This window comes from Cyphomyrmex costatus, unplaced genomic scaffold, assembly GCF_001594065.2.
Source record: "Cyphomyrmex costatus isolate MS0001 unplaced genomic scaffold, Ccosl1.0 scaffold112, whole genome shotgun sequence".
Taxonomy (NCBI): domain Eukaryota; kingdom Metazoa; phylum Arthropoda; class Insecta; order Hymenoptera; family Formicidae; genus Cyphomyrmex; species Cyphomyrmex costatus.
In genome coordinates this window covers 2,865,336-2,887,516 of record NW_017275086.1, presented here as the reverse complement: position 1 = coordinate 2,887,516, position 22,181 = coordinate 2,865,336, and the positions used below count along the sequence as shown (strand labels likewise).

General features: G+C 33.8%; 1 protein-coding gene across 1 annotated transcript in view; it reads right to left on the bottom strand.

Moving 5' to 3' along the window:
• Positions 1 to 8,401: 8,401 nt before the first annotated feature.
• Positions 8,402 to 22,181, bottom strand: part of CARPA (Carbonic anhydrase-related protein A) — a 104,030-nt gene continuing 90,250 nt past the window's right edge. The window contains exons 8-11 of the mRNA XM_018543233.1: positions 11,088 to 11,242; positions 10,719 to 10,844; positions 9,072 to 9,120; positions 8,402 to 8,985 (exon numbers count right to left, since the gene is read on the bottom strand). Of these exons, the coding sequence (XP_018398735.1) occupies positions 8,921 to 8,985; positions 9,072 to 9,120; positions 10,719 to 10,844; positions 11,088 to 11,242 (395 nt within the window). The 3' untranslated portion in view covers positions 8,402 to 8,920. The remainder of the gene's footprint in view (positions 8,986 to 9,071; positions 9,121 to 10,718; positions 10,845 to 11,087; positions 11,243 to 22,181) is intronic.

Below are 22,181 nucleotides of genomic sequence, written 5' to 3'. Positions count from 1 at the left end.
GCAGCACCCGCGCTATTTGGCTTTTAAACTCATCACACGAATACTATATGTCAATATTGCATCTTTATTACAAATTATGTGATTTTATTCGTTTCACATTCACGACAATATCTTTTAAAGTTACATTTACGTCAATGATAAATAAATTGAAATTGTATTTTATATGGAAAATACAATTTTTCTAAAGTATCTAAAAATTTAATCATGCATAGATCTGAAATTGTTGGATTATTAATATAATTATACAGCTTAAACGTTGATGACACATTCCTGCAAAAATTTTTGACATTCTACCGACCAATTTAAGTATTCTACTTCATCCTAATTATTAAAATTATTTTTAAATTTTATATATAGAGTTAAATTTTTAGGTATTTCAACAAAATCGAAGTATTTTCTAATTTATTTAACTTGGCTAATTTCTAACTAGTTGTTAACCAATTTTATTTAATCAAGATTTCGTGATTTTTTCCCTTACTGAATGATTGATTACTAACCAATAAATTCAAAATAGTAAATATTGATTGTTTCTGGCCGGTGACCAGTTTTTCACAAATGTTTTTCTACTCCGGTGTAGCTCCTTTTGTTATTTTTGCACAAACAAGATTCTAGAAGGCTAGATTCTTTTTCGGGGGAATTAAAAAATTATTTAAAGATACTTAAATAATATGAAAATTTATATTTGTGGGCTACTCGAGATCATCCCTTTTATTGTGTTTTGTAAACAATATAAACTGCTCCTTCGACTTTTATGAAACTGATCAGTAATTTAATAATGTTTCAGTCAAATCTGAGGTAAAAAATAAACAATTTAAATAATTTTCAAACTGGTACATCCAATATGGTGGACACAATTTTTTAAAAATAATCCGATTTTATAAAATTTGATATTTCAGAAAATTTTTAATCGTAAAGTAACATTACTTTATTTGAAGCTCAAAGTAAATCAGTGCAACGCAAACAGTTAGTACTGATTTCCAAATTAACTTCCAATAACTTCCAATATCTGATTATGAGTCCTGTGACACTTAATACCTTTTTGAAATTCGACATTTTGGGCTATATTCAAATTCAGTGATGTCGAATAAAACAAAGTTTCACGATAATCAAATTACTTTTGTTGAAGTTTGAATTAAAAAATTTTCAGACCAGAACTGAATTTAGTAAACCAAGCAAATCCTTTAAAAGAACAAGATGCTCTTTAAGTTTCTTTGTTAAAAATTAAGCTTCCATCCTCAAAGGGTTAAATGAAGCGTGCGAATTAGCCACGTTTCGTGCAACAAAATAACAAGACTGGATTTCCGCGCCTCAAATTTCTTGCCTCGTATTATACAGTCTCTTTCACCGTCCGTGATCTCTTCTTAATGCGGGACCGCGCCACCTCCATCTTTCAAGTTGCGATCTACCATGCAGCAATTTGTGTCTCGTCCGTGCGCGTGCCGGTTTGCCTGTGTGAATCTCGCTCGACGACTAACGCACGTGTGAGATGAGGTAATAAAAATATTACGAGAACCTCTAATCTTTCTCGTATAATGGTATCCATAATTCCTCGGCGCGCTGTAGAGTCATGATCGGGCCCCCCCTCGCTATCCCGCCCCGGTCACTGCTATCTATTCTCCTGTAACCGCCTCCACGTGGTCGCAGACCACGGGTAGATGGTTTCCCGATTTACCTCCATCTCTTCTCACACCGTTCCGGTATCATCTATCGGCGGCAAGCATAAAGGAAGACGCCGATAAGTTTTAAGTCGCCGCCTCCCTCCGGTTATCTTTTTCGGACAATCTATCTGACCCCCTGTCCTCTCTATCGCCCGAGACTATCCATTTTTCTATTTTCACGAATCTTCCCGCGAATTAAGATCCACCGTTTACCACGAAATGATCCGCGTTATATGATCCGATACTTCTTTTTTGTACTTTCGATGAACTGCCCGTTAAATATTCAATCGGCTCTATTTTATTAATAATTAGTTAAGGTTTACGATCGTTTATATACAGGGTATTCCTGAACACCCTGTATATTCAGAAATTCTGAAAACGATTTTTTTCCATAATCTATAAAGATTATAATAATAAAATTATAGCAGTGATAATTTTGAAATCAAATTCGTAATTTTTGGATTAGAATTTAACGAGTCAGATCGCTATTCTCTTTTTAAAACAAGATATATAATTTAATTACGAAAAAGCTTTATAAAGCAATACATTAACGGGTTTATAAAAGTTTCAGCTTCTCTTGCATTTGCTGGTTATTCACATGAGAATAAGTTTTAATATGAGAGTCGACATTGGTAATAACAACATTATATACCTAAAACGAAATAATAATAGTTTCTGTAGAACTCTCCATGTATATCTAAATATAAATGCAACGCCAGTACTCACAAAAGCTCGTGAAAATTCACGCAAAAACGTTTGCCATGGTCTCTGAAGAATAACGCTATTCAAGGTAAAAAATATTCTAAAGGCAAAAAATATTAATAAATCAAATAATCAAAAAGAGCCAAAACGATCAAGATTAGATCTTGCCTTGTAAAATTTACATGCAAATTTTCAGTATAAACCAACTAACAGTAATATGACTGTTAGTTATAATATAATTTTTCACTCAACAATTACTATATAATTATTAGAACAATAATATATGTTATATTACAAATATATTGCTAAATAGAAAAGTACTATATAATCAACAGTTACTGCTAGTTTAATGTTTGCTAGGTTTTAAAACATCTTTTAATCATACATATAAACTAGATAGTGTTAGATACAGTCGAATTTAAAACGCAATCATAAACTAAAGCCGAAATAATATGACAAATTAAAAACTAATAAATTATAATTATGCACAGTTTTTCTTGATTCTGTTTCGATTATCGTAAAATCATCAGCATTTTAATTTTATCATCTCATCGAAGGAGAGAGAATGGACGCTAACTTCATTCATAAATGAACTTGCATTCAACTTTTGGTTATTATTATTTCCTAACATCCATTCCTCTCCTAAAATCATATTCTGTGGTTCAACGACCAAACGTCTCCTTGTCGAACGGAAGGAAACGTCTGATTAAATTGACAGTAGTACGTGTTAGACATAGCGTTTTGTCGATACATTTAAAGCTCTAAGCTTCGAGGAAATTAGTTCATATTTAGATGTGTCATTTTAGTTCACTGTTTCAATTGTAAATGTAAGCTACGTAAAACGTGCACGCTGCTTTTCACTATGGAACATAAGACGAGTATGTAATGTGCAAAGCCGTATGTATCGTGTGTATTGATATGATAAAACTTTTATTAGCAACAGATCACTCGATAATGCAAATGTACACACACATCGTAAATAGCGTAAATATTTGAGAAAATAAAATTGGAAAACCTTAAATAAAAAGAGAGAAAGATTTTGTTAAAGTATAATATTTGAAAATTTAGTTAGATGCGCACATCTGATTTTATTAATTTCATTTTTTATTTTATTTTATTAATTTCATTTATTTTATTTTATTATTTAAACCAACAAAATAATTATATAGAACGAACAAACTGGGTACTAGAATGTCAACAATTTTTGCAATGTTGTACATTTTCTTAAAAAGAATTTTTTATAACAAGACAAAAATATTCCTGACATACTTAATTTTATCATAACCTTATGCAGAATAAAACAAAATTAAATTTAGATCAATAATTCTTATCCTTCTCTCGAATTAAATAGGAATGATTTATTGTCTTCAGACAAGAATATAACAGATATTTTAAGTTTATACTATATTCATAAATAGAGACTAAATCTTTACCCAATTAACGTTATAAATGTATGATGCTGACGCTATAATATTTGGTACGAAACCGATATGTCCAAAAATATTATATTTTATTCTAGATTGCAGAATTTCCCATTTAAGAATAAAATATTTGTTTGTCAATAACAAATATAATTGTCTTTATATTAATGTTATTTTATGATAAATTGAAGAATAATAGCATTAGTCCGGAAATATTTTCTATGAATGAACTATGCTTGTGAATCTTACATAAATGTTTTAACATCTAACAGAATTATTTTCAGATCTGTGTTTAATTAAATTTTTCAATATTTCAACAAAATCATTCGTGTACCGTTCAGAATAAAAATAACGGAACAAAAAAGAAAAAGAAAAAGGGATAAGGGATTCAATAGAATTTTTGTCAAAGAAAATGGACTTGAAAAAATTCGAGGAACAAAATGAAAAAGTACAGTTACATGATAGTCGGTATATTGAATATACGATCCATAAACGTCCATACTGATTTTGTAAAATTCACCGCGATATCGTGTTCATGCGATATTATACGTATGTGTGCGTTGCATGAAATCTAAAAATAGAGGGTACCGCGCTCAGTCACGAAGTAGCGGTCACAGAGAGAACATGACAACGAGCAAGACGGTATAAGGAGGCGAAGGAAGACGAAACTTGTACTCGTGGGAATTTAAAATCACGTCCTTAATTTCCATAAAAGAGAGTGCAAGGATTACGCGTCCGCCCCAAGCTCCTCATTCGCCTACTCCTCAATCGGGAATGTCACGTGGCCGCCATTCCCCCCTCGCCTTTCTTATTCATCCTTCTTTCTTTTCTACAAAGGAGCTTTAAGCTCGGTATGCATATCTTTCGGCATCCTCTTAACTTCCTGCTGCACGCGACGAGCCAGCTACTCAGCACATTCTCGGCAAATCCGCCGTCCCTTAAATTCGTTGCATTCGTTTAGGCTGACACACGCGAGTACGCTCAACGCTGCAAAAATGTTTGACCGAAAAATTGCTCGCGCAGCTGAAGCGAATTGATGCCTCACGAACGAGATAGTGACCGTACGGTAATTTAAGCGCGAAATTCTCAAAGTATACGCTAATCCGAATATAAATCAAGAAACTTTGAATATAGCGAGTATATGCTCCGCCACATACTTATTATTCGGTGTGCACGATTTTCCATATAATTTCATTTCAAAGGACTCCGCACTAATTACACAGAAAATTAGGTGAAATGAGATGGTCGTCACATATGTTGTAATTTATAATGTGATGAACAAAAAATGTTATACACACATATAGTTCAAATAATAATGGATAATTTTTTTCAAGTTATCAAAGGTGTTCTGTGTGAGTACAAATTTTACACTTTTGACAACTTTATATCTACCATATAGCTCAAGAATTATCCATTATTTGAGTCAATTTTCCAAATTAATTAGTAGATTTCGTACTAATTATGTAGAAATTAAGTCCCGGTAAACTGAGTTTGGTTTCACATATATGATGTAATTAAGATGCCATAGATACAACGCCCAATAATTATATTATGTATACATGTGTGTGAGTGTGTGTGTGTGTATATATGTATATATGAAATCATAAATATAGAAAGAGAGAGAGAGAGTGAGATTTTTTAAATAAAATACATGTTACACGAAAGTCATTCGTTACGAATTACCGAAAAAAAATGAATTTCCGCACATAGGTAACAATTTAACGTAATTATTTATACTCGCTTTCAAAGATCACGTAGTGAATTATTGGTCGCGCAGTGACTCAAATTACATGCTAAGTGACTTCATTAAGTCGTTGCACTGTACGTGGCCGCGTGCACCAAATCCTTCTTGCCTACGATCGTAATTAAATTGCAATAACGCGACGATATACAGACGCGAAGCGTTACGTTAACGGTGAAGAATATTGCACCTTGACGGGCAATCAGTTTCTCTTGGCATATAAATTATTTTGCAAATTGATAAAATAGGATCCACTTACCTTCGTCTCAGGAGGATGAGAGAAGCGTCCCGCGCGAAAGTTGCTCGCCATTACTGCCGTAGATAATTAATTAAGGATGAAACGTGGTCTCACAGGCCGAAGCATGAACTTCAGGCCAGTGTTCAACCTAGTTTTGTCTTGGATAATTTGTCAGTGTGTTCGAATTTTTGGATCGGGCGTGTCCCGATGCTTGAGAGCGCCGAAACTTTCTCAAGCGTCATTGGAACTTTACCTTACTCTTGATGCACGTCAACGAAGAAATTTGTAATGCCTAACTTTGAGGAGCGTGCCAAATCGAACTTTCTCCTAAGCGACTCTAGTTCGGAGATTAGCGGGTTATTGGAATTTATTAATTTACGCTTCCGATACTTCTCCGCGTTAACGTCGTAACATTGATACACGATACCATAAATTATTCAATGAGATTAGCACTGGATATATCTAATCAAACGTAGAGAGTGGTACATTCGCAATCCAACATTAACTAAAGGTAATATATTATTAATTGATGAAATGTCTTACCATTTTATTTAATTGTTTCGTTAAAGTTACATTTGTGAAGTATATATTCTATTAGCAAATTTGTCTGTACCATACTTCGTGAAAATTCTATCAGATGTGATATCACAAGTTGGAATTGGGAAAAAATTGGGAAGAAGAAAAAAATGCACGCTTTTAGATATCAAGGGAGCAATGATAACTCAATCTCTCGAGTTAAATTTTGTTATTTTTCTATTTCCATGTATGTATTAATTCATTTCTATAGTTAGTTTCAAAGTGAACAACGTCCACATTAAACGTATATATTTAATAAATAATAAACTAAATTCTTTATTTTCTCGAGTCAAATTGTTTAACTCCATTGTTTTAGTTAAATTAACGACATATTGAATAGAGAGCAGCGACGGCCTATAGAAATAATTAAAAATAACTCAAATTGGGTATAATTTGACATTATAAATTGAATATGTTGTATACACGGTTTCTGAAATAGCGGACAACGGCCGGTTAACTTCAAATGTTGATTATGAAGTGAAAGGTGTATTGTTTTTCGCAGAAACAAAGAGCGTGGCAGAAACTCGAGGATGTTTTCGTTCACTTGGTGAAATTATGCTGTGCGTTATCTGACGATTTGTATTGAAAAAGAGTTCAAGTCTTTTATAAAACAAACGGCATATTGAATGTTAATCATTAGAGACAATCTTCAGAATTTGATAATTAATCTTATATCAATTTTTTGTATTAATTTTGTTAGAAATAAACGTATTATATGTAAAACAAATATATAGTATGACATTTCGTGTGCCCTGCATTTCACAAATTGATGTGTGCGCCTTCGCCTTCGCCTTCGCCTCCACCCAACTCGTGATGTACCTCACAGAATTTCGAAGTAGACAGAATTTGCTCACTCAGTCAAAAAATATCGATACTCCACAAGCATAGTTTTAATGAGATAATTAAATGTATAACATTTTGTGTGTCATCTGTATATTGTTGAATGCAAAATTATAACATTGATGTTATGCTACTTTTAGTTTGTGTCAAATGGGAGAAGAGGATGTATGTAGGAACCTGCATGAAAAATTAAAAAAATGATTAAAATTGATGTAAAAATCTGAGAGAAAAGAGAAGAATAGAAAGAGAGGAGAGAAAGACACAGCGATCGCTGTTGCTGTACAATATAACGTCGCCTTTATTATTACCGTTTTGCTTATTAACCACAATTGTTAAACGTTCATTTTTTTCATATGATACAATTTTATTCTCTATACACACGCTTTTTTTCTTCCCTAAGAGTTTTTCGCCTTCCGCTGCTTAACGTCTATTTTAGGTAATGTTTGTTCGTGTACATTTTCTGTGTTTTTTTTTTATATACAAAAGCGCCGGATTATTCGTCCATCGGCTAAGCTAACGGAGAGCCAGCGTTCTCTTCCGCGCGATTGATCTACCACATGACTTCATCCTAATCTCTTCCTCTTCCGAACCATTCCTTCTTTATTATCCTACTCCTCTCTATCCCGGAGCTATTACGAAATTGCTCTCCGCCTCTTCTCCTCCTCCTCCTCCTCTTCCTCCAACGAGATACCGGCTATTTCTTCTTCTGTATCTTCCACCGAGATCCATCACGATCGTCCCGCTTCTTCCCGCGCTTCCGCTTCATTTCCCCCATCCCATTTTCTCACCGTTCCACCCCTCCCCTCCCCCCTGTTTCGTATAATGGTTCTCGCTTTACATCGTTCACATCGTATTGCCATTGGCTACGAAGTAATTGACAAAAACCTGTCAAATAACTCGACTGATTTACAGGCTCATTATAGCGGGATTAATCCATTCAAGCGCACAATTTATTCTCGCGATCTTCCGTGTGAAAACAGATTGATCATATATGATTTTATCAATGATGGGCATTTACAAAAGTTTTCTTACCTTAAAAGACAATGCCTATCTTCTCTCTATAATAGGAATCATCCATCATCTGAAAGTGCTATTGTCCATTTTACAAAATTATATGTATATGTATACATGTGTATATATACATACATACATTTGTTTGTATTTATATGTATATATACACATAATAATTTATTTTATAATAACACGTATTGTTTTAAGTAGCGCCCATCCTTGATAACTTGTTATAGAGTCTTCAATGCTTAAACTTAGAAACAGCATTAAACGAAAATCTGTATCCCAACAAGACACTTAAAGCTCCTTTGATCACTCGTGTTACGAGAATTACGTTAGTGCTGTAGCAACACGCAACTTTGTCCTCGCTACTCCGGAGAATAAAACAAAATTCGATTGGTGTGTGGCAAACTTATCTACAAATTATATGTAATTATATAATTTGCAGATAATTATACATATAACTTCTGCATAACATAGTAGATTACATTATAACTGGTTGTCCATTTTGTTACGGTATTCTCATTTCGCGTCGACTTACTTATTCAAAAATTTACGTTCTATCTTTTTTTCACACAGCCACGACACAATTTCTTCATTCTTCCGTTAGAAATTATAGCTTTTTCCATCAGCATCCCTCCTTCGTCTTCTTTTTATCGCACCATATGTGAACTTATTTTGTTCCATTCCTTTAAAGAAAAGTCCTCTCTCGTGGTCCTGCCGCGGGATGGCCTCAGACTACGTTGTGTGATAGGGATCCGTCGTCCCGCCACGTGTTGGCTGGAAGGAAAAAGTCATCTTTTCAAATTCTCATCGAGACGATCCCTTCGCGGTGAAGCACGAAGTTTAGGGGCTCCTGGAGCCTGGCTAACATCGTGTGTTACCTCTATAATGCATGTCCTGCGCCATCGACGGGCACTTGGCGTTTCCCCGCTGCCAGAATAACACAGAAAGTGCATTTAAGTTCCAGTTCCGTGAAAAATACTGGCGAGATTGATTCTTTTATGATCACTCAAGGTATTTTTAGTAAAGATATCTTCTGCCGATAGATAAATTTCTAATAAACGTTATAAATAGTACGGAAAATCGAATCAAACGTTACAAACCATATCCATTTATTTAATGCTATAGATAATCTGACTAGACATTTCAATTTCAGCGGGATAGTTCCGGCGGGATAGATCAATCGTGTCGATTTTAGTAAAAAGTAACCAAAAAATTCCAGCTGAAAAATATTTTATAAGATTTCCAAATTGTAAAATCATAGAAATATGTATTAAAATCATAAAAAATAAAGTATGTATAATTATAGAAAATATGTATTATCGCAATTTAATATTATGTACGAAAAAAAAATTTTTCTGAAATGTCTAAAAATTTAGCTAGATGCAGATCTGAAAACAATTTCATTGGATCATTAAAAATTTATATGAAATGCTTTAGTATTGACAATGCAGCAAAAAATTTAAACATTTTTACAACCAATTTGAGCATTCTACATAATTATTTTAATGATCCAGATAAAATTTTCAGATTTGTGTAGTTAAATATTTAGATATACTTTAACAAAATTAGATACTTTCTTTAGATAAATCGTTCTTTCCATATGTATTAATTAAATAAACGTCTTTAAACTCTGTAAATAATTTATTGCAAAAAATATTACTTCAGCCGCGAGATTTGAACCTAAATCTTTCAAATTCCGTGCGAGCATCTTATCAATTCGACCACCAATGAAGATATTAATCACAATAATCAGAATATATAGGAAGATCGTCTTTAGAATCTAGATTCGAATCCCAGTTGAGATAATAATTTTCATAATAAATTATTTACTGAGTTTTAAAGAGCTTTATTAACATCAATAATATTAAATTGGTTGACAATTAGTTTGTGATATTACTATTTCAGCTTCGATCTAGGATCGTGTTTCAAGACTGACAAATATATAATATATAATCAGTGTATGTACAGTTTGTTTAAACTAGATATGTATAAATTCATAAAAAAAATATTGCATACAGTGAAATGATTCTCCTTGATCGAATGTGGCGTTTTCCATGGCGAATTTGTGTTTAATTTCAACGGTTGATTTTCACTTAATATCGATACTGTGTATTTATCTTTATATTTATACAATTCTCCCTTTCCTTCATTTAATAAAGTTGTCCCGCTTTAAATCCGATAATATCTAGTCACATTAATAAAATAATTCTTAAAAAAATACATTTTAAAAATATATTAATAAGTACAGAGTAAGGTGATACCTCCTCCTTATTAATAAAAATGTTTTCCTATTTGGTATCCTTAAACATATCCTTTACATAATAAGATCAGGATTATCAAACTTGAATCCGAAACATTAATTTCAAATCGTTCGGAATTGTATACCATGTTGAAAAGTGTACCATTTTGGTTTACTAATATTATGATATTAAATTTATCCTAATATATGTCTAACATGCAATTACCCTGAGTGACACAACATTCTTCGCACGAAATCGAGTGATATAATCGCAGCGTAATATTACCTTGGCAAAATCGATATTTGTTCGCACGGTTCTATAATGAAGACCCTGCAGCGGTCTAGAATTGTTACCGAGAGGCGCTTTCGGCGTACTGGAGGGGCCCTGCATTAATTTCCTCAGGGCGTATAGCTAATAACAGAAACAATGCGCTGTATAGAAGGAACAGGATCTGTTGATTGATCCAACGGTATTGACAAAACTATCTCGGTGCCGCCCTACTGCGTCGGCTGTTATCTTCGATGATTCAATTATTATAGCGAGACACGCGAACTTTCATGAATCAGAATTGGAATTTAGAAAGAAAAAAAATATATATATATGCTGGGAGGAGCCCAACGGGACAATTGACTGACTGGAGAGATCGATGTTTACCTCTCGCGCCGTGATGTAGATTGGTTTGTTGAGGATCAGCCAGACCGCCGTTTCCCAACAACCAGGATGCGTTGTACTGCCCTCGTAAGTCATATAACCGGTGGTGTCCGGTAGAAGGCTTTTCAGAGACAAGTAGCGTACAGGTGCGGTGTCCCCTGAAATATAAATTATTAATACAATGTATTTTTAGTTAAAGCCACTTTCGAGATAGGATTTAATGATCTGGCCTCTCACGACAAAGTTACATCTCAATTATTTCGTAATATATTTCGAATATAACCACAATATGTTTCGAATATAACTGAATGTAATTATCTATGTGTCGATTATCAACGAATTCCGTTGGTTGGAATTTCTAAGGATTTCAACAATATTAGCTGGATAAATCGAGCGGGATCAGTCAGTGATACTTTTAATGCAGGAAGGATTTTCGAGCATTAGGTGGCCTTAAAAGTTTAATTAGATCCTTAGATAAGAGGTCGTGAAACAAAAGTGCGTGCATTCCAAGATTAAGGGATGGGAAGTAGAGAAGTAGAGATTCAGAGACGGTGTTAACGCACATTACAAAATTTTAAACTTGCTAATAAACGATACAGGAATAAAGCGATGGCCTATTTATACTGTTAAACTCATAATATCAAAAATTATATAAAATTTGAATCATTTTTTATCATCTCTACAGGTCGCCACTGCACTTATTCAATACGTCGTTAATAAACTAAAACAAATGCAATTAAACAATTTAACTTAAAAAATGTATTAAATCTGATTCAAAAGTTTAATTAATTATTTATTAAGAATATCCGTTAATATGGACGTTATCATTTTAAAATAAAGAAGTCAATCACAGAAATAGATCGATTTGCATACATCGAAGTTAAAAATAATCTTTTAATACATTGAAGTTAAAAATAACAAAATGTTATTTAATTCAAGGGAATGAGTTACCATTGCTTCTTTAATATTCTATTTAACAGTGTTGCACTCTGTTAAATTCATAATAGCGAATTATTCCCAATTATATTCAATTTGAATTATTTTTCATTATTTCTACAGGTCGCTACTGTTCCTACTCGATATATCGTTAATTTCACTAAAACAATAGTGTAAAACAACTTTACAACAATTGATTTACATTTTGATACACACGCAAGTTAAAAATAACAGAATGTTATTTAACAAAGGATTCAGTTACCATTGTTCCTTTGATATGTAACGGTGTAATGCTTTAAATGCTTTGAAACATTCCTTTGATTAGTCAATTAATAAAATTCTTTCTTCTGATTGGCCAATTAAATGCTTCGAAGCACGTTAAGTGGACTGTACTCTACTCGGATATGATACTCGCGAATTATAGATTACGTATGGAATGTCTGATAATCAGAATACTCTGAGATCGAAATAGATTTGGTATATCAATTGTTATATAGAAGCAGAGTTCAATTCATTCGATGAATTATTTTGTTAACTATTTTATTTTTATACACGTTTATCCATCCTTTGATATTCAACATCTGTATACCGGTCGCGAGACTCGGCAAACGAAAATCGTTCCAGCAGCTGCACGTGGCGCGACGTTCCTATAAATTCAACGATTATCCGAGCGCGCAGCGATTCTCGTACTTTTACCGATAACAGGCGTATGTGGATTACGGAGGATCGTAAAGCGTAAAAGTCTCAAATCTCTCGCTCTAAGGCTTCCTGACGGCAAATTGGTGTCGCGATACTCAACAGCGAGCCATTTTCGTGAAACGCACGTGAATATAGCGGACGAGGCGAGCGAAATTAAGCTCGCGTTTCATTTCGCAACCTCGCTTTTGAACTTTTGGCACTCCGGTAGACGAGGCGGATTGGAAAAACGACAATGAATCTGAAAAAACCGAGAGAGAAAGAAGCCGGCGATGATTGACGCTACGCAAACATACATAAATCGTACATAAAGCATGGTCATGTATTCGCCTTACGTATAGATCTGCATTTTCGATCTCCCGTACACATATGTGTACGTATATGAGAGTGTTAATGTACTGGATGTCTCATAATTATGTAACTGTTATAATAGCTACGTTATTAAACGACTTGCTGCAACAGTGGATTAATTTACATTTTGTAAAAACGGAGAAAATCAACTCTAAAGTTAAATTAACGAGAAAAATACATTTGTTTGCACATTGCAAAAACTCTTTCATATTTTAACAAATATTCGTAAAGTTTATTAAATGATGCGCATTAAGTAAGAAATATGATGATGAGAAGAATAAAATCTTTCTCTGCATCAGATGGTTACATTATTAACAAAGAAAACTCGCGAAGTGGCAGATTTTTATGAAACATTATATTTCATCTATTTATATAAGATAAGATATGAGTATACCAAATTTCGTTGAAATTAGAATTTGATACTTCGCGAAGTTTCTTTATAAATAATAGAAAAAATACGAATCACTACACAAACATAACACCAATAACAGTATAGGTTTAATTGTTCAATCTTCGAGACAAATAGAGAACTTTGTTACTCATCCATTTCTATATCACATATTTGACTACGTTATTAGCCCACTACTGCACAGGAAGCTTTTCAATTAATATTATAACTTGAAAAAAAAAATCTAGAAAGGAATTTAACTTTCTTTCGTACAAAAAATAGTTGATTCTGAACTTTTATTATTACTAATAAATTTTCTTCCCTCGTTTGAGACATCTTAAAATTATTATTTATTGTAAATGTTATTCACTTGGCCACAGAAATAATGCACTGCACTTTAACGATAATACCTACTGTCGCAGTAATAACGCTCGCGTTAATTCTATACATTTAGAGAGTTATAATTTCAAACGTGGTCGGTCATAAGTATATCATATAACCCGGTAAATAGTAGAATTACAAGAACAAACAATGTGCAACTCGCTTGTAAACCGTCACTGTGCAAATATCTGCGTCTCATGCAGAATAGTGTGTGTATATAATATAATACATTATGCATTATGCACTGTCCAGTATAACTTTCCATCGACAACAAGGCATTGTATAAAGCTGTCATTCATAATTCAAATATTACTACTACGTTTAAACAATAAATCAATTGCTCTTACTTTTAGTAACTATTTATATAAATATCTACTCGCGAACCGCTATTTTCAATTAAAATAGAAATATTTTGACAATATCTCAGAAGCTAAGAAGTATAACTAAGAGACTTTGCGAGTGAATACAAAAAGTATTTTTAACCTTTAAAGTATGGAAATTTATTTTTAAAATATTACAGTTTTTCCTTAAATAAGATTTGTTAAAATTAATTATTTTATCATATTTCTTTGCCTTAAAATATAATACTGTTTCAGCACCACTGAAGAAGTGACTTTTTCGTAAAGATTAATAATATTTTTATGATACTGATTGTGAGATATAAAAATAATGTATGTGAAAAAATTGAGGTTAAAAATGAGATTAACAAAGCGAAAATATTCACGTAATTACGATTTAATTACACATTTAAACACGACTATACCCGATTTGGGCGGATAGAGCGGAGCGTTGTTCGAAATGAATTTCGGAGAGCCATCAGCCATTCGAAATACAATCTTAACCAAAAATATCAAGCACCAATATTTTTTCATTTATTTAAAATTCTTTTATCGGTATTGTTACCTATTGATGGTTATATATAATGACAGTTTATATAAGTCTGAAGAGTTTTTAAAATATAAGATAATTTATAAATAATTTACAGATGCATTAAGAGAACAATTTATGAGAAGGAAGTATTTGTAATTATATTACATTTCACTATAATAATGATTATTACTGCTACAATATTAGTAATAATAACTATATACATATATAGTTCTGCCAATAAATATATACAATTAAATGACAACCGAAAATGATTATACAGTTATTATACCATAAAAATAGTTGCAGTTACTATAATTTAACTACAAATTGAGACAACTATATAATAGTGGGCCAAAAAAATAACTATAAATTAGAATTAAATTATAGCAACTGCAATCATTTTATATTTATACTATCATAGCAATAATGTAGTAATAATCATAACTACAGTAACAAGTAATTATAGTAATTATATACCAAACATTTTTTCTCAGTATGTCGTAGATCGATTTTTTAAATGAAACTTAAAAATTTTAATGATCAATAAAGTGCCTAATATTTTTGGCCAAGGCTGTATGTGTCGACGGAATTTACTCTTGAAGAGAGCGAGCGATGGGTTTCGAGTGTATATACGGTAGGATGCACCCCGTCCGTAACCGCCAAACGTCCAGAAGTGATTTGTATCTTTCCTACGTAACGCGCGTGGGGCGAAATCCAGCGTAAAAGGTCATCATTTCAGAATGTGCGGTGAAAATAAATCTTTCGCTCGGAACAGTGCGCGCGCTCACACCGGGGATCGTATTTATCGGCATCCCTGGGAGGTATGTTGCCGCGCGGTTTCACCGTGCGAACCTTCGATTCAAGCGACGTCTCCTCCCCTTCCCACGCAACGTCTCTTATATCGACCGGCGAGAATTAATCTTGCCAAGTCGATCGTTCAATTAAGAGCTCTTTAGCGTTCCTTGAAAAAAAAAACAGAAAAAGATAAACGGTAGTACGGTATCTCTCTCACCGTGTATATATTTTCAAATGTACATAAGATTATCCGAATCTCGTTCGTGGACGAGATGAAAATCCGGCCTGAACCGTTTGTACACACGCCCGCGCGCTAGTTTATCTACAAATAAAGGGATACATATAATCCACGATAGCACAGTCCTATATAGCTAACGTCTAAACACGGACTCTGTATATATTGCGTCTATTTCTCGCATTGAAGCTGTGATGCTAACGCCTGTGTGCTGCCTTCATCATCGTCGCCGTCGCAAACCTTCGCTCACAAACGGACACAATCTACCTTTTACTCATATTACATAGAATATAGCTAAATTTATACAAACTGCACACTGTCAGATATCAAAAGAGCAATAGTAACCTAATGCCACGAGTTAAATAACGTTTTGTTATTTTAAACCTTTATGTGTGTCAAAATACAATCAATCCATTTTCTGCAGTTAGTTTCAATTCAAAATAAACAACGTCCATATTAACGTATGCATTTAGCAAATAATAAATTAAATTTAAAGCAAATGTAATACATTTTTTAGTTAAAATGTTTATTATTTTAGTTAAATTAATGACATATTGAGGAACTCTGGCGATCTGCAGAAATGATTAAAAATAACTCGAACTGAATATAATTATAAATTTAACAATGCATAGATATGTATGTGTAATATTAATGTATATGTATATTTCTATATATATTCGTTTTCAATTTGTGTTAAAATGTCAGATGTTTATATTAATTTTACGTAATGTTTGTGTGTTACATTCTCTATACAAAAAATATTTTTAAATGAACTATTGTATAATATGCTGATATATGTACAGTCCAAATATTGTAATCTTCAAAGATTTAAATTTTAATTCGATGGAATTTGTATTAGATGCAAGTATTACTTAATTATTTTACACTCAATTCAAGATTTACTCAAATCTCACATCAATACAAATTTAAGCAAATCAAGACTAAAATCTTTGAAACAAGATCACAATATTTTTGTTTATATATGTATGAGCAATTACGATTTAAGAATAATTCTTTCTTTCGTGTAATACATTCATTTTGTATTAAATTAATTGCAAAAAAAATTTGAACGATTGGACCACCTGGGGCAAGAATTTGTTTTTTTAACATAAATTTTTCCATTGTGTAATTGATATATATTTACTATATGTATTTGTTTTGTAATCAGAATATAACTGTAAATAAAGAATCAAATGCGAATGGTAGGATCAAATAAGGAATTGAAGTATCAGTCGCGAGCACAATGGCTGACGAATTTGAGAGTTGATGTAGAGCATGTCGCTTCGCAGCACAACGGAAACACTTTAAGTGCATCTAACCATCCTAACGAGTCCGTTTGAAGTAGTAACGTAACGCAACGACGATTTCGCCTCTATGACGACGAAAACCCGTTGGTAGTAACCGCGACAGGGAAGCGAGCGCTTCATCAAAATGTCGCTCTATATACGGTCGTCTATTTCTCGTATTGAGTCCGTGACATTAAAGATGGGCGAACGCGTTCTCGCAAATGGCAGATCCGGCACAAGGGAGCTGCCGTTTTGCCTCGCACAGAGAACGATCCTTCACCCCCGAGCACCCGCGCCGGCTTCCGATGCTTTTTTTCCCCCCCCTCCCTCTGTAGTCGTTTCCTCTCTCGTGCAGAGATATTCTTAGGACGCCGACATTCAGGAACTCCCGAGCGCAAAAAGTAGAAGCCGTCGACGTTCTTCTTGAGGAGGACGCCAGTCGTAGACCACCCCATGTTACTCCCCCGTTCGCCATTTGGCGTTATCTTTCCACGTCGACATGTATCGCCCGCGTCTCACATCCATGCGTATACGCGTCTCATTTTTATTCATCGTTGCGTCCTGATTTCCCCTTCCCCTCCCCGACGAACGAGGTCAGCGTACAAGCACCGGATGGGGGATAAATGAAGCTTGAGGGGAGACGACGAGGGGGGGAGGAGGAGGAGGAGGGGGGGGGAGGGCGAGGAGAAAGAAATCCGGCAAGATGACGAGTAATAATAACGGGGACGCCAAAGAACGGGGAAATATCAACTGCTGCTTCGTACCGTCTGCAGCAACGAGGCGAGACGGAGAGGGACCGGGATGGACGGGAGAGGGTGGGAAGGGTCCTCCTGGTGATTAATGAAATGCATTAACTCCTTCCCTGGGAAAGGGAGAAGAGCGAGCCTGAGAAAAGACCGCCGGCTACGAGATCGCTTCGCCGCGTTTCGAGAGTCTGCGGGAGCCGCTGCCATTGATACATTCGCGCACACAGGCGCGATTAAACGAGGCAAAATGCAGTTGTATTATGCATTGTGGAGAGCTGCACTGTAAGGAAGGCGGAGATCTATCGGGTCCCGGAATTATCGCGTTTTCCAGCATTCTTGTTTTAATAAAAATTCGAGTGGATTTTTCCAGAGAAGTTTGTGATGAAAGCTGCATCGTCGCGATTTTTTTTTAAGAATTAACTCTCTCGACATGCCTCATAAATTTTTGATAAATTGAATTTCTACAGAAGAGTCACCTATAGGACTAATCTTTGAAAATCTCCGCTTCGTTGAAATATAATTCTCGTGTGTACATCTAATCAAGTGTTGTCAAACAGAGACGCAGAGAACGCGTTCATATCAATAATTTCTCTTTCTCGCAAACAACGTAACCGGTCGAAATAACTCGTTTCACATTTTATATATATATTTTTTTTTTCGGGAGAAATTCATTCCTCGCTAGTCGCATCGCAATTTACTGAACGCCTCGTATAATAACACAGAATCTCTTCCCTTGTGTGGAAAAAAACAGCGATTTTTGGTATGAAAAGCGATACAACACGTTCTCGTTTAATAATTCATGGTCGACGCAAATCCGTGCCGACGCACCATTATCCGCTATCGAACGGACCCGGTGTGGCCGGTCGCAGATATTTCCGTAGAGGGTCACACGCACAACACGCGGCAGGTTGCGTGGAAGTCGAGTATTGTCGGGAATAACGTGAGGTGCTCTTAGGAAAATTGACCGTGCCTAATGGCGCCGGCACACACCGGCGGAATAATGATGATGACAGTGGCGATAATCCCAATATAAGAACATCTTGGACGCACGTAACGAGCATCGATTCGTACATGTATCCTGTATACACACGTATATGTATGTGTATTGTTTGATACACGAGACACTCGTTGATTTCGCTTCGTCCATTAAGGTTGCCGCTCGATGTCTCGAAACGAGATTCCTGTTTGCCGAGTGAATAATTCTCGGTTTGGTACCGGCCAAGTTCTCGAGGAGTTTATTCTGTCTTATATCATTCTGACTGAGGGAGCGAGAGGAAAGGGACGAAACGATCATTTTGCTGTTTACTCTCAATTAGTGCGCCAGCTCAGCACAAATACACGATGACTATGGGGGGATTTAATAAAAGTTATATAAATATTAACGTAATTAAAAATAAATGAAGAAATGTGAATTTAACGACACTTGAATTAAGATACGTAATAATTTAGTTGCAAACTCATTACTGAATTGAACATTAAAAAAAGGATCTAGTTGCATTAGAAATCTGATAGATTTAATCAGTATGTCTGTTTTAAAAAATGAACAAATCAGAATTCTTATCAAAATTACCAAATAAGCATAATTAATTTTTTTCTGTTAAATTTACCAGAATTGTTGATCGAATAATTCTTTTCTGTTAAATTAATAAAATACTTAAATTATTAAAATTGAAAAATTCTGCTTGTCTCTATTTATTTTTTTTATAATAAGCGAAAATAAGTTTTCTGACAAATACAATTTTTTCTTATTGGATACTTATTGCATTTATCATTATTTATGCATGCAGAACCTGTAGCTTGAACCTAAATATTTGCTGCATATTTATTTATAACTATGCTCTCGAATCGATTTGAAGGTAAGGTAAGCATCATAGCATATTCGACGTATGTGTAGCAGCTTCGATATGTTTTGAGAGCTTTACGGAGATGCGCAGCAATGTATCAATAAATAATAATATCTGTATAAAACCACGATACACATGCCCACCGCGCTGGCCAATGTACACGATTTTCGTACCGTAACATTATTTTATACTGTGTGCTATTAAATATGTCACATTTAATACACAGCTTATCAATTAAACACTGCAATGGATCTGTGAACGTCAATTATAATCTAGAAAATATGGTGCACAATGCAATTTTTTAATATACATCAGAGTTTATTTTTCCAAGAATCACTTACTTTATAACATTTGCTTCAAATAATGTTTAAAAAATTTTTTAAATACAATTTATGGTGTAATAAGACAAATGTAGAATTTCCCTGGATCGCATTATCAATTCAACTTGCATTATTCTATTTGACTCTTTATTTGAGTTCATTTAACTCGAAGATGATGTCGAATTTAATTCTGATTGTGAGATTTAGTTGGTTGAATCAACAATTTGAATAGCTTCAACTTAATTTCGAGTCAATTGAACTCAATAAATTATTCTATTTGACTCTTTATTTGAATTCATTTAACTCGAAGATGATGTCGAATTTAACTCTGAGATTGAGTTGGTTGAATCATCAATTCGAGTGACTTCAACTTATTTTCGAGTCAATTGAACTCAATAAATTATTCTATTTGACTCTTTATTTGAGTTTATTTTTCTTCTAGGCTTGGATGGCCGTGGTCCTTCTTGACGAGGTAAACTTGACCAGATTTGAGTTTATTTAACTTGAAGATGATGTCGAATTTTATTACGCATAAGAAAATACATAAGATAGACCGAAAGTTGTTAAAATTGTCAACTGGATTATAATGAAGAAAAAATCGGGCATGCCCGGGTTGCATTAATTGTACTTCAGTGAAAACATTATTCCAACATAGTATTTATATTATAATTAAATTAAAATCTAAAAATAATAGACATATGTATATAATATAATATATACATATGTCTATTATTTTTATACATATGATATAGCTTGTGGAACATGAAAATATATTCACAAATAATAGATGTGATGTAAATTATGGAGAAATAATATTTAGATATATATATACCATATATTAGAGAAACGTTATAGATAACATATAGTAAGCGGTTATTATAAAATATCTTCTTTGTTGAATTATTGTTTTCATATATTATGAAAACAATATTATCTGCAGAATATTGCGATAGAACCATACTGGTTCTAGAATATTGCGTTTTAATGCGACCCTGGAAAGTCACGTTTTTTCTTCATTATAATCCAGTGGACAATTTTAACCACTTTCGGTCTATCTTATGTGTTTTGCGTAATGAAATACTTAGTTAATTACATTTATTTCATGTCCGATTTTTTATTAAGAAGAATTCAATGCCTTTTTTATGCACTTGGCGTATATTTTTTCTTTTTTTGATAAAGGTTTTTTTAAGAGATATGTACATTTGAAATTTTGTAAAACAAGAAAAAACATTCGAGTACAGTGCAAGTATAAAAAAACAAACTTATGATTATATTATACTTATGAAAAAAATGTAAGAAAAAAGACCATTACTTTTATTTATGATATAATAGAATGTATGATATATTGTGTTCACTATATCGATATCGACATGCACAAATTTCAAGCATATCTTTTCTCTTATACTAAAGTTCCTAAGAACGCTCATTTCTAAGAACACAGTGTTCGTTCATGTAATTTCTAGAGCGGACTAAATTGTTTTAACGTACAAAGTATAAAACTTTCATATAAAGCAAATATTATTACGAATCGACGCCAGAAGCTGATAACAAAACTAAATTTCCAATTTTTTCGTTTTTTATATGAAATCTTTCAGTTTGCATATTGCCCTTGTCTATATTTTAATTATAAAAAAGAAAAGAATTTATAATTTTGTGTGTTCAACAAAAAATGTTTTTGTTAGGAAAAAGACAGCAATAATCGCGTGCATGTGGAATGATTTATATCCGCGAATATTGAAATATCTATCGCAAATAAAGAAATGTAGTCCACAAATATGTCGACCGCGAATAGTAAATCCGCGAATAATAGGAGTGTTGACTGTATATCAAAGCCTTTCTTTTTCAAAAACCACATAGTGTCAAATAATGTTCAAAATCACCTTTTTTTTGATATTTTTGAGTATCGTCGCATCAACGAAGTTTGTATCCGCAGTTACCCTCGATGCAAGCGGAAAAAAACTGGAAAAAGGAGGATTGCTCTCTCGGCGTAGAGTGAGAGAGGACGGTCTGTCACCGTGATAAATTCACCACCTCCAATCCTCGTAGCCACGGAAAATATTTCTATCGACTAGGGAGATCGCAAGTAGGATAGGGACACGGGAGAAGCGAACGAGAGAAGAAGAAAAATAGAAGAAGAAATGCGCGCGAGTAACGTTGGCCCGCGGCGCGACGAGACGGGGCCACATCGAAGAGGGATGCAACCCCCAAAAGATAGAAACGCATCGGGTGAGAGATACCTCGCGCCTCCC